The 14,284-nt window shown below is 42.8% G+C and overlaps 1 protein-coding gene across 12 annotated transcripts in view; it reads left to right on the plus strand.

The window, feature by feature from the left end:
• ABLIM2 (actin binding LIM protein family member 2) overlaps positions 1-14,043 on the plus strand; it is a 260,365-nt gene extending 246,322 nt beyond the window's left edge. For 11 of the 12 annotated variants that reach the window (XM_019553313.1, XM_019553314.1, XM_019553317.1 and 8 more), the window contains one exon: positions 12,156-14,043. In XM_019553313.1, coding sequence (XP_019408858.1) covers positions 12,156-12,269 — 114 coding nt within the window. In that variant the 3' untranslated portion in view covers positions 12,270-14,043. The remainder of the gene's footprint in view (positions 1-12,155) is intronic. The other variant, XM_019553316.1, reaches the window with a different exon arrangement.
• Positions 14,044-14,284: the final 241 nt, after the last annotated feature.

Below are 14,284 nucleotides of genomic sequence, written 5' to 3' on the forward strand. Positions count from 1 at the left end.
TGTGTGTGTGTGTGTGTGTGTGTGTGTGTGTGTGTGTGTGTGTGTGTGTGTGTGTGTGTTGGGGGGGGCAGGAATGTGACCAAGTGAATGCTGTGCAAGGCTTTACCTGGCACCCTGCTCTTGTAAACAGAAATCAACTATTTAAACATGGGTGGACCCTTGCTTGAACACAGTCCATATACTGACTCAAATGTAAATATTCCTCCTAAAAGTGCACTTAGGATCTGCTTTTCAGGATGAATTTTTTTCTTCCAGTTTTGCTTAATGAAGTCACAAACTGGTTGCAACCATTTCTAGGCAAGGAATTGGACTTGCAATTGTAAGAGATTAGAAGGGTTTCATTTGTAGATGTCATTTTTTGAAGGGACAGTCTGTGCCCTTCTTGTTGGAGTTCAGAAGGGTATAAGGAGGACAGAGTTGGAACCCTGTCTGTGCTGCGATCTAAAAAGAAAGGACCTCGGTTTCAGATGACATTTTTAAAGCCACCTAAGGAAGGTCAGGGCCAAACGTAGAATGAAGTTCACAAACAGCATGAGAGGGCTCGACTCAAGAACTTTAGTGAAATCACATGCTATTAAACTTGCAGAAAAATTGCCTAATGCTTGCTTACCCTTTATATATGCTATGGCTGCAACTGGCATTTGGTATCTGTTCACAGAAGCAGATCTAGGATTTTATGAAGGGAAGTGCTGGAGCAGCAATTGGCATTGCAGGGGGGTCTGCTCCCCTGCTCCCAACCTCCTCCCCCCACCTCCCAACTGAAGCAGGAAGACCAGGCCCTGAGGGCAGCAGCTGGGGGCTTTAAGTCCTGAAACAGGTAAGCATTCCCGCCCTCTTTCCTTTCATACTGAGAGGCATGTTGCCTCCCCTCTTCATCTCCTCCCTGCCTGCCACTGCCAGTATCCTTGCTGGCTGCGCTGCCCTGGGGCAAGAGGAGCTTCTGTCCCACTCTAGCCAGGCTGTGTGGGGGCTGGGCTCAGGCCAGAGTAGTGGCAAGAAAGCAAGTTCCCCTTCCCCATGCATACTGCAGGACTGTCAGGGGTCACCTGGGTGGAGGAGGCATGAAGGTGGAACCCATCCACCTGCCACTGCGCCCAGTGCCCTGGGCTCAGTATAGCCCCCATGCAGCCTGGCTGGAGTAGGAAAGGAGATCCCTTCACTCTTGAAACACTGAAAAGACTGGCAGTGACAGGCAAGGGAAGGGGGGAATAGGAGTGCAAGGGGTAGGGAGAAGACATGCCTCTGAGCATGGAAAGAAAGACGGAAATGCTTACCTTTGGACCTCAAAAAGTTCCAAGCTACTGCTTCTGCTGCGTGGTCAGAAAGGGGATGTAATTGTATCACTTCACCCCTCTGGATCCATCCCTTTCTGTTCACATCAGTTTTCCAAGTCTTTATGAAATGAGCCCTTCCTGAATGAAAAAATATGCATCTGAAATGAAATAACGTATGAAAAGACTTGATTCCATCTTGGCTAGGAATAGCCTGGGGAGTGCACGAGGTGTCGGCTGTCAGTATTCAAATAAGTGGATACTCTAAACCCCAAGAACAGAAGAAACTAGGAAACCTACTTTAGAAACAAGATGCAAAAGGACATTAGGTCAATGAAGTAAACAAAACATTGCCTATTGACTTCGGTGGATTCCCTGGATCAGGGTCCAAAACCTCTCAATGCAACTTGCTTGATATTGAGCCTCTGCACGTCAGCTGTCAGCCTGGAACCTTGCCTGAGCCATGGCACCCAGATAATGAGCTTCAGTGGCTTCTACAGTTTCGTATTTATCTGCCTGCTTAAAGTTAAAGACATTGCAATGAATCTTGAATATGTGTTTTTCCCATAAGCTTTCATAACATTTTTAATACTGATCTCATATAGGGAGTAATTATGTAATTTATTTAAAATATGAACAAGTTCATTTTGTTGAATAGTGGGTTGGCATTACCAGTTACCCAAAGTTATCCTCAGTTATATGATGATAGATTGTCAGATAAGAGATGTTACAGAATAACTGCAGTGTGTGAAGTAATTTGTATATTTTAAATACCATATTAAAAATCATCTTTAGCTTCCTGGATTAATTACCTAATTAGGGGATATACTTTATATGCTGTGCTGCTGTAAATGATTTTCCTTGTGCTTTGGGATCCATCACAAGAGATCAGGTTGTTACCCTGCTGGTAAAACAGAACTCCTCTGTGGTGTGTCATGCCTGGAGATATAGGGCAAGGTACATACAAAGAGCCAGTAGTCCCTCTTCTTTGTATAGGTACATGGGGCTCAAAGGGCAGAAGGGAAGATGCAGAAACCTTCTTCTCATTGCACACCTTGTACCGCACACAAGGCGGGAGGGAACAAGCCCTGTGTGAGCCATGGGGAGATCACAGGTTGCCCAAAGGGTTCTGAGGTCAGATGGGATCATGAATCTGTATTTTCTTCCTCCTTGTGCCACCGCAGTAGTCCACTGATTGGGCAGGCTCGCTCAGCTAGCAGATTGTATGCATAATATGAATGACATTGGCCAACTCTGCTATTTTAGACTGTCTCTGAATGCCTTAGTCAGGCTCAACAGCTGGTCGCCACTGCCATATCTCATAGTCAGCAGAGCTCCTGTACACATTTTGTGATATCTTTTAATGTTTGTTAGAAAGCACCTTGTGCCACCACTTAAGCATTTTTTCCAATTGCCTAATTACTTAATAGGCTGAAATATTTATCAAGTATGCAGCCTAATTACCCCATAAATGATAACTCTGAATACTCCCCTGGGAGCCTGGCACATGGTGAATCACAGTTGTATAATGAGCCATGGGCTAATCTTGGAAAAAGCCTCCAGGAAGCCTGCTGAGCCACAGCAGCAGAGTAGGGTAGGGGGAAAGGAAGGCAACACTTGTAGTAATCATAGAATCATAGGAAGTTGGGTAATAGTACAGGTTGTGAAAAATGCAGTAGTGTGAAGCAAATGTTGTCCAGGTGATTATAGTTGGCATCCTTAGGTTAGATTCAGGTTACCTCAAATTTTGTGGGAGATTAGTTATTTCTTGATGAGATAGTTAAAATTAGGGAAAAGTTCATATTCTCACATTCAAGAAACGAAAGGGGCATATTATAGAACAGAGTAACCCTATATTCACATTGATTAGCACTTATTTGCAAGAATACCTACTGCTCTACGTGACTCAGGGTCTCACAGTCTTTCCCAGTTTATTCAACTGGTGTTGGACCTGGACAGTAGCCCAGAGCCAGTTTCTATACTTATGCACCTGGATTGCATTTCTCAGAGGTTTGGGAATGTTAAAAGTATTACTGATAGAGATGAGCTGGTAGGAAGAATGTAGATGAAACATAGTCATTGTGAAAAATGTGAAGCAGAATGACTGCTTAAAGGCACACTGTATAAAATATACCACATTTAAAAGCAAGTGTGTGCAATTATAAGTGCAGTTTGAATTCAGATAGACATAATGTAATGCCCAGTTATAATTGGCTTAGAACACAGGACTTAACAAAAATATTAAGTAGGATTTTTCATGACAGCTAGTGACCAGGACCTTGCCTTTTCCTCATCTTAAATTCATCACCTCCAGCTATGCAGTAGTGTACACTACTTGGTTCACTGGCTCAATATTGACTTGTAAGGAAGTATGATACCTACCAGCACCACTGGATTTTCCCTGGAGATCTCCCATCCAATTACTGACACAGCTTAAATCTATTTAGCTTATGCCATTTGACCTGGCCACTGCTTCAGGCAACATGGCCTCGGGTTAATTATGGTTTTGCCTTATTATAACTTTTGCACGTTAATGTGATGTTGCTCAGTATTAATTCTGAAGATATCTTGGTTTCATTAAGAACACAGCTATTCTCAAAAAAACCCACTTCTCTGAATTAAATAAACATTATAAATCTACTCAGACTGGTTAGTGGCTTTTTAATAGGCCACAGAAAAATAGAAACAAGCCTCATTAATTTACAGAAAAAGCATAATTTTTTTCTAAGCTAACGTTTTATAGGGAGTTTCCGGACATGCAGTTAATTATCTTTATTCTGGCAGACACTGTCATAAGCAAATATCTCTACATGCTCATTAAAATGAGCATTATCTGAGAGCATGAGGCTTCATATTATGATGGGTTGCCGTGCTCTACAGATTTATCAGAGCTTTTTTTTTTAATTCTTAGGTATTACATCCTGCTTCTTCCAAAGTGTGTGTAAGTTAGGAGAGCAAACCATATAATAATAACAATGTGCCTAGTCACATCTTTTTTTACAGCAAACTTTAGTTAGTGCCAGTATTCAAAAGAAGTGCAATTAAGGTGAACAACAGCTATAGCTGTATGTGTGCTAGATGTGTTTTTTAACAACAAGAAGCCTTTCTTAGGTTACACAGATTGTGGTATTGTGGACATCTGATAACATCTTCAAGCAAAACAAACTTCATAAAGCAAAGTTATGAAAAAGTAGCAGTACTTATTATTTGATTATTATAATGTAAATCTCCAGGTCGGTTAGGCTGGATTAATTCTATACAAGTCAATCAAGTCACAGTGGCTTAATACCAGCAGAGAGAATCAGGCCCTTAGACCTAGAAGCCTTGGCTATTAAAAAAAAATGTTTATTTGTGGACAGGGTCACACCACCTTCCGCTGCTACTATCCCCAGCTGACCTGAGTTTGGGGCAAGCACCAGAGCCATTCCTGTCCCCCACCACTGCCAGGCTCAGCAGGGAACAGCAGCAACAGTCGGCAGATTTCCAGCTGCTCTGAGCCAGCCCCTCCCTTGCCGACTGGGATAAGGCACTGAAAGGAGGAACACACTCTCTTCTACTGCTGCTCCTAGCTGATACAAGCACAGTAGGAGCCCCAGAGCCTCTCCTGCCATGCTGTAGTACAAGAAGCAGCTGTGTGGAAGCTGGGCTCAGCTGCAGACAGTGACAGCAGTACACAGGTTCCTCCTTTCAGCACCAACTCCCAGCCAGCACGGTTCACCTGCAGGGGATGGGTGAACAGGGACCAAGTACTAGAAAGAGGAACCTGTGGATTACCACCATTGTTCCTGAGCCTGAGGTGTTGAGTGTCCCCCCAGGTGAGTCCAACACCCCATGCAGCCACTACAAACTGCTCCCAACTACAGCATGGCTGGAGCAGCTATGCAGTTCTCCCCATGCCAAGGTCAGTGGGGGTCAGTGGCAGCAGTGACAAAAAGGTATCTCCTTCCTGCACCTGCTCTCTGCATGGCTTCTTGGTGTCTCCTTTTAGCCTGGGGACTCCAGCTATGCCTTTACCTTCATCCTCCCATAGTCTGAGGAACAGTGTCCTGCACTCCCCTTTAGTAAGTCCTGGATCCACCCATGCTTATATAATAATTATGTACACATATTATCTGTGACCAGTCAGGAGTATTGTAGTGTGTACAGTTGCAAGTTGAACTTTAAATTTACTGTGTCTTATGCAAATTTTTTCCCTAATTGATTATGTCAGTGTAGCCCTTAAATTAGTAGCTGTTTCAAGTAGGATCCCTGTTTTACCCTGTGCTTGGTACAGCACCAGCAATGCTGTCAGTGTACAGTAAATGCCATTTTTCCTTTTCTGAACTGGAAAATATCAATGATAGACATAAGACCAGTCATCATCCCACTATGATTTTTAGATTAACTAATGATAGTGAGCAGACATGTAGAATAATAGTAGTCTCATGCTGAAGGTTTTTAAAGGAAACATTTTGTGATGGAAAATGATGGAAGACACACAGTGATAATGAATTCTCTCCAAAAAAGTTGGTATACAGTTCTCTAGGGCTAGGGACAGGCATTCAAAAAGCCTGAGCCTGAATTGATTCAATCTTTGCAGGTTAGTTAAGCTGGCTAGGCTCAATCGCTTTGTAACTACACAGACATCCCAGAAATGCAGGCACATGCCTGTAGCAGCTCATGCTAGAAGCCAGGGGGTGCAAGAGCAGCCCTCCCTTCCCTTCTACAGGGCTGAGCTGAGGGGGGCATGGCCAGCCCCAGCAGGATTAGGGAGGGGTTCCCGCCTCCTTGATAACAGAGCATTTATGAGCTCTGTTCTCAGCATTTATCTCCCCATCAGACAACAACAGCCTCTCTCATTAGTTCAAACTCTTCTTAAACAAAGAAGGTATGGAGGGACATTAACAGCTGAGCTTTGATTAGCTCCAAAAAGCCCTAAGCCAGCACTTCTGTCTGCCACAGCACAGATCAGAGCCAGCATGTGATCTGCTAGCTAATGGTGAGATGTCTGTGTAAGGCAGAGGGGACGGGGGATCCCTGTTTAACAGGGTGTGGGGAGGTGAGAGGGAAAATGGGGAAACTAGGCAGACACTGCTGTGCCTGCAAGTCTCTGCCAGAGCTGCAACCAGTAGCAGAAGGGAGGGGCTAGCCCTACTGTGGAGAGGAGAGCCCTGCCCAGTCCAGAGAGCATGTGAGGATTCTGGGGGAGTCTGGTTTTGCTTAAATGAGCAAGAGGTCTGGGACAGACATTGAATAAACTGGTTTGACTTAAATCAGTTAAGTCTGATACTACATTCAACCAGGTTTATCTCAAACAGTTTTAGCCACTTTCAAACCGGTTTATGTGAACAGAACATCTGTTCTGTTACAGGTTTAAACCAGTTTCTGATCACTTAAACCAATTTATGTGTAATGTCTGTCCCTAGCCTAGGATGTTAATTTACAGCACACAAACTATTCCACCCTAACTTCCACTCTGAATACTATATCTTCATTCATTGTAAATTCATCACCTAGCATACTATGCATTAATTTTTTTGTGTAAACAGAAATAACAAATACATTACAAATAAATTATAGGGCTGACATTTCTTTCTCAGTGAAAGCTAAGCCGCATACAATTAATAGAGCTCGGTAGGATTTTTAAGCTGCTTTCCCCTAAAGGGATTTCAAAGTCATATCTTGGTCTTATAAAATATATACACACACAAGTTGATATTTCCCCCTCTTCCTTTGTGTAATTTTTAATTTCCTCCGTTTGTTTGACTAATGAGGCCAGGTACCACTTGCTTATCAGAGAATTAGTTCTATTCAAGATAATTAAAGTTCAAATAACTGATGAGGGAGAAAATACACTCTTAGATTTTACTGTGACCCGTTCTCCCTAGCTGTATGATCAAGAAAGTCCAATAATGGTAAAGATGCAAAACTGGAATCATGTGTACGGAGAAAAACCTGAATAATTGTCATAACCTCCCTAAACTTTTTTTTCCCTTGGTGTTTAGACCCTTCAAATGCTTGTAGACATTTACCATATTTTTTCCTCAAATCATCATTTAGCTGCACTTATACATATTTAGACCATTTAGCTTTGCCTCAATATATCAAACTGTCCAGTCACAATGATCATGTTACCTTTGTCTGAAGTCTTTCTAGGGTGAGATCTTTCTGGGATAATATTTTCTTTAGGACTCAAGGCCTGGTGTTTGCGGAGAGCAGCCCTGACATTGCTTTGGGCAGCAAAGATTGCATTGGTGTCAAAAGTGGAGACTTAAAGTTAAGGAGGCAGTGTTTCCCCAACATGTTACCTGAGCATGGCACTGAGGAACAGACTATGGAACCTGGGAAGCTGTTTTCTCAGTCACTGTGAGAAATAATGGGCAGGTGAAGAAGCAGTAAATACAAATTCCTCAATCAGGCAACTGAATTGAAAAGCTGGAGTAAGATCATACTTCCTCCCCCTGTCTTCAACTTTTTTTCCTAGGTTCTAGCAATACTGGAGTTTTGTAGCTCACACCTGTTGTGCCCCTCATCACGATCATGCCACGCCAGTGTCCTTTCACCAGCACAATATAAGTTTGAACTGTGAGAAATAAGCAGCTGGCATCCATAAAGAAAAAATCTACCCAAATAAATGTAATGCCTTTTTATAACATTACAAAACCAGTGCAGGGAATGAAGGTGATGTCATATCTGGATTTGATACATTGATAGCATTGTCCAACACAAACTTGTTTGAATAGGAGCACAGGCGATGCATGGGTGAGTACGTGCCTCCCCTGAGATTGGCTGCCACCAAAACTGCCACCGGCTTCTGCAGGCAGTGGCTGCTCGCACCCCCCCCCCGCCTTTTCTGCAGCCGGTAGTATCTGTGGGCAGTCCCCGCTCGCTATCCCCCCCCCCACCAACATCGCTGCCGGCAGCTACAGTCGATCCCCACTCACCACTGCCAAAACTAATGCCAGTGGCTGCAGGCAGTCGCCACTTTCCACCATGGTGCCCCCCCATCTCGGAAGGCACCAGTCGTTCATGGATAGGAGCACTAGTTTTTGGGTGGCAAGTTGGCAAATGGTTCGTACAATGGGCAAAAATAAATAGCAATATGGTGAGTTTGACAGGAAAGAGGGTGTTACAGAGTTTGGGTAAGGAATGATCTTTAGTTCGTTCTCCTGAATTAGAAGAATGGACATATGACGGGTACACTGCGTACTCCGAGCTTTCCAAAGGATACCTTCACCCCAGAGGCCACACCCAGATGAGCAGGTAAGGTTGCTGGCCCCAGCCTGCCCTAATCCACCCAAGGTAACCTGCTGCGCACCAACAAATGTCCGTGTTTGTCTGGACATGCCCAGAGCATAGCCACTGTCACTGCCAGACCCAGTCCCACTGCTGGGGCACCCCAGCCATTCTGCCCCACACCCACTGCCAGGGGCAGGACCTCCGTGGGCAGAGTGCACGGCCGTGGGCAGGTGGGGAGCAGTGTTCAGGAGCAGGATGGGTGGGCAAGGCTGGGAGTGTGGGGTGGTGATAGCACGGGGCAGAGGCAGAGTCACAATCCACTGCCCACACGGCCCTGCAGTGGCCCCAGCCACTTTCCATATGAAGGATAGAGAGTGCCTTTACCAAGACTAACCAATACCCTAGTGGCTAGGCCATTCTGGGAGGATTTACATTTCCTGTGGCTGAGATGACCTAGAACCCAGGCCTCCCACGCTCTGGGTACGTGCTGTAACCACAAAACTGGTACATAGAAGGTAGGTACTACCAGTAGTAGTTTAATGCCAATCATTAGAAGATGATTCTGCACTCTAGGTCTCAAGTGAACAGAGGTACCTAACCTGAAGGGAGAGAAGATCCAGTACACCTCTGTGCTTAGTGTTTCTGTCGGCCAGCTCCGGGCAGCTCCCTGCTCAGTGTCCAGAGAATCCAGAACCTCATAAATCTCCCCATTGACCACCTAGGGAGCTTAGGTGTCTGATCCGGTTTCTTCAAATCACCTTCTTAAGAGTCCAGATGTCACATTTTTAGGGTGGCCAGAACCTAACCTGTAGGCTCCTAGAAGACAACTCCAGATTTTGCCCTGGAAACCTAAAAGTTAGGCATTGCATGACATAGCTCCTATATTGGATCCAGCCCCCAGAGCTAGGTTTTTTGTTGGGTTTTTTTTTTAAGTAAATGGTTAATTTTTCACTTCAAAATTATTTCATCTGCTATGTGTAAACTGTCTAAGGAAATCCTTGAAAGTAAATACAGTCATCTGCTCTATAGACCACTGTACTTGGAAATTATTAGAATGTTGTAAAGATATGTTTGTGATTCCCTAAAAGAAAAAGCCGTTTGTTTTAATCTCACTCCGGTTGCAATCTATTATATAGATTTAGAAGAAAAAAATGACAAAATTTGGAACTTCTCTTTCCTTTTTGTATGCGGCTATGGTTAGCAGCTAACTCAAGCACGGCTCAGAACACTGAACAAATACAAAGGACAAAAACAAAGGCATTCCAGCTTCATGTAAAAATGTGAAGAATCTGTCAATGTACTGAAAAGAGGAACTTTCACTGACAGTTTCTGAGTTTGGAAAAAGGGAGCGGTCTCTCCCCGAACTGAATCTTGTCCTAGAATCATGATCCGATCCTGCAGTGAAAGAATTCTCTGAGCATAACTTCAACAGATTACTGGGGCAAAGACATGCTTTACAAATGCAGCCATGGAAAAACAATCTATTTGGATGAGCAAAAGATATCTTGTTTCATTTTGTCTTTGGGGGCTTGGGTGCGGTTTCAGATGTTGTCCCTCATAAGGGAAGTGATGAAAATGTCCGTAGTTTAAACTGTCTAAGAAAATTAGAAGGCATGAACCACAGGGGCAGGTACCAAGCGTACCTTCCAAAGAGAATGGCTAAAGCAGGGGTGGGCAATTATTTGGGCTTGTGGGCCATATAGGGAGTTTTGGTAAACTATTGTGGGTCAGGTCAGCACCCATCTCCCTATCCTCCACCCTTTGCAACAGCTCACCAAAACTCCCTAACTAAATCTGCTCCATGGTGGGCCAGGTGGCTGGGAATGGGGCCACGGGCTAATGGTGAGATGTCTGTGTCAGGAAGTGGCATCTGGGAGCGGGATGGGTGGGCAGGTGGGGCCAGGGCTGGGATTGCAAGGCAGTGACAGCATGGGGCCAGGGCCTGGGGGCAGAGCAGTGATCTGCTTCCCATACTGCCTTGCACCAGGCGCTGCTTCCACGAGCAGGGAGAGATTGTGGCTCTGCCCCAGGCCCCAGCCCCATGCTGTCACTGCCCAGTGATCCTGGGGTCTTTGTGAGGACCGGCCAATACTTGCACAGGCAGGGTGTGTGACCAGGCAGATGGGATTGAGATGTAGGCAGGCAGGGAGTTGCATCCAGGGCTAGGTGCAGGGCAAACAAAGCTGAAAGTCAGGAGAAAGAAAGTGAGAGCCTGATTCCATATACTGCAGGCTAGGACATGTGGCTGAGCGTGGGTTGAGTTCCTGTCTCTGCTCCTAAGAGGGATTACATTTTTTAATCCAGTGGTTGTCTAATGCAAGTGTACAAACTTTCCCAGGAGATTGCTCTAAGCACCTGATTACAGGTTAGGATGGGTGGGAGAGAAGAGTACCTTTCACCTCCACTGTGGGACCTGTGCCTCTTTGCTGGAAGGAATGCAAGACCCGAGAAGTCAGAAGGAGGGAACCCTGGCACTATGGCTAGTGTTGAGGACACTTATCTGAGAAGGAAAGGTCTGGGTCCTTTTTCCTGAACCTGGATGTGCTTCTTTTTTGGTCCTGGGACAACCTAAAATGTTTACCAGTTTGGGAACTGGATCCCAGGATTCCCCTCTCAGTTGAGTGCCTGACCACTAAACTGTCCCTGCCTCAAGTATCTTATACTCATCCCAGCACAGTGGCCCAACCTTTGTTTTGGCAGCTCGGCACCTTAGGACTGATTTGCAGAGCTGCTGAGCCCCTAAGCTTGAACTAACCCCAGTGGAACTCACGGACGCCGAATCTGCGAAAATTGAGCTCCACTTCAAAGGAAGTCTTTTTTGAAACAGGCAGTTTGTCATTTTTGATGATTCATTTGATTATATCAGTTTTAGGTGGTATAATCTCTGCCTAACTGAAGCTGTGAACCCTGCTGGATAATTGTAAAGTGCTTTGTGGGAAATTAGCCCATGTTAATAATTAAAATAATCAGGTGCATTTATCATTTTATAAAATGTATTTATTCTTCAAGGTCTTTTCTGTGAATATAATTATTAGGTATTAGGCATAATTTTATCATATAGATCCCTTATCCTACTCCAATGAGAGGTCTTTATTTTTATAATTCTCTTTTTCATTCTGTCTCAATTTATATTGAATAATCTAGAACATCAAATAATAGTACAGTTCCTGCCATTTCAAATTAACGTTATCTAGTATATCACTATGATATAATTTTATGCCTACTGATAAGCACATTTTGCATGTAAGAGCTTTAGCAGCATGATCTCTCCTTTGTTATGAGGCTGCTATCATGGTGTCTACTGGACTCATTAAATATCAAAAAGAAACAAATCCACCTCTGAAATTACATTTTTATCAGTCTTTCAGTTTCAGAACAGCTTAAATTGGTCTTGGTGTGTTCTGACAGCAGGTGTTATGTGTGAGGAACAATTTTTCCTTCCCAAAGGCTAGAGCTTCTTTTTGTACAAATAAGCCATTGCTATCAATAAGCTCGCTTCCTAGGTGCTCTTACTTTATTTGGTTTAGATTCTTTTCCAGACTCATATTGGGGATTTGAATATAAACCCTAATGCATTATACTGTAGTGTGGGTTAAAAATCAGAAGCGAGAGAAAGATACTTGTTTATGGAAGCACTTACAATTCCTTTGTATTTTCATTTTCAAGAGGCACTTGTCCCCTGAGGAGTTCCAAGAAGTCTTCAAAATGAGCATTGAAGAATTTGATCGTCTGGCACTTTGGAAGCGGAATGACCTAAAGAAAAAAGCTTTGCTTTTCTAACCTCTCTCAGACAAAATATGTGCTTACTCAGAACAAAAATAGTCTTGCCAGCACTATCATATGCACTTGCTGTTGAACCATCGTCCAGCTTCGTTGTGTTTAGTGTGTGTGTGGGGGGGTAAACAAATGAAAAAGATTATACGGCAATGCATTGGAATAGGGATACTTTGCTAATCTTGCATGACCAGCTGGTTCTGTCAGTAACTCCTGGTCCTAGGCAGTTTGCAACATATAAAAATCTAGCTTTAAATTAATTGTTGCTTGCAGTTATTGTTTGATGCAAAGAAATTTTAGATGGGAAAGGAAGGACATGTCACCAAGGTGAAAGAAATCCATCTAGCATTTTGTTTCACTGAATTTTACAAAAATCCAGTGAATGGATGAACACTGAGTTCTTACAGGGGGAAAAGCATTAAAAATGTGGTAAAGGCCAAAGAAAAGCATGTCAGCAAGTAAATACTGCAATGTTTTGTGTGATACTTTATAGGAATGGAAGCAAAACAATGAAAGCACCTTAAATCTAGCTCTTATACACTAGCTGCAAGCTGTTCTTTAAATGGCCACGTCGTATGCTCGGCACCCTGAGCGCACTCCAAGAAGCATGCCCAAGACAGCGCGCTTGAGGATGGTTCTGGGTTCATGCTCTGCTAAACTGGCTACACTGCATTTCCAGTCTTTACTGCACAGTGAGTGGGAGCCTGCTTCTTGGCAGTGCTAGCCGGGCAGGGTGGACATGCCCTAAATTGAAATTCACTATCTTTAAAGACAACACCAGAGTTTTTATTTTATTAAAAATAGATTGTGATGTAATACAGCCATGATTAAATATGTATAAAGAAACTGTCTAACAAGTTAATGTCCCATTCATCAGGAAAACAAAAGCCTTATACGAAACTGGTTCAAAGGTATATTGTGCCAGTCACTTGTATTTTTCCTTTTTTTTTTTTTACATTTCATGCTGATACAAAACCCATGCAATCTTAATTCCATATGGATATGTCTGCCTACAACTTACTATCAGTTTGTAACTATGTTCTAGGGTAAAGACATAATTATTTCCTCCATTCTTTGGCTTAATGTTTTAAGCCTTATAAAATATGATGGCATTTAGGTAGCTGTGGATTAACATTTCAGCATAAAATGTAACAAAAAATGCTTAGTGTGCTCTATCAATAATATATACAATTGTAACCAAATATAACTTTTATAAAAGCCCTCATGCATTAATATCTGCATGTTTCTGTACAAATCAAATAAAAAACTATATAATATTGGTGCAGTACCTTTCAACTTATCTTTAACAGGCAAAGTTAACAAAATCTAAGTATTTGAGATGAACATTAGACCTCAAGAGCTCTTCTTGCTGAAAGATAATATTAAATTTAATACATTCATGTAGTTCAAGTTTGGTTGATAATGAAGAATGTATTAAAGTGAATTGCTAGTTTTATGTGATACTAAAAGAGAATTACAAAAAAGTACATTTTTCAACCATATGTCAGTGTTCTGCATTTTTACTGCCTTGAATGTTTGTACTCACCTTCTCATCACTTTGTCTTTTTGCATTTCTTTGAAGTAACTGGTTAATATATGCACTGCTACATACTAGTTCAACTGGTCCAGCGTTGAGAAATTGTAACGTTGAACATGCCTTCTTCCAATTAACATTGATAATCCATGCTGTTGGAAATAAATATTTTCTCATGATCTAAATGTTTTGTCTGATAATACAAATGTTTAGAAAAATAATTAAAAAGAAAACATAAAAACAAAACCTGTACTAATCATTTTCACACACACACAATTTCAGGTTGATGTGTAGCTGTGGGTATGATCCTTCCATGATACTGATATTTAGCTCCCATTAAACCTACTGGCTTTCATGTCCACATCTAAGGAGAGATGGTGCCCCCTAATATTCAACACAGAACTGAATGTTGCCTTTGGTTATGGAGTGTGGGAGCCTCCCAAGGGAATTTTTACCTACAGTAAATAATATAAGCTATTCAGTTGTA

Source organism: Crocodylus porosus, unplaced genomic scaffold (assembly GCF_001723895.1).
Source record: "Crocodylus porosus isolate Cpor-Errol unplaced genomic scaffold, CroPor_comp1, whole genome shotgun sequence".
Classification (NCBI taxonomy): domain Eukaryota; kingdom Metazoa; phylum Chordata; order Crocodylia; family Crocodylidae; genus Crocodylus; species Crocodylus porosus.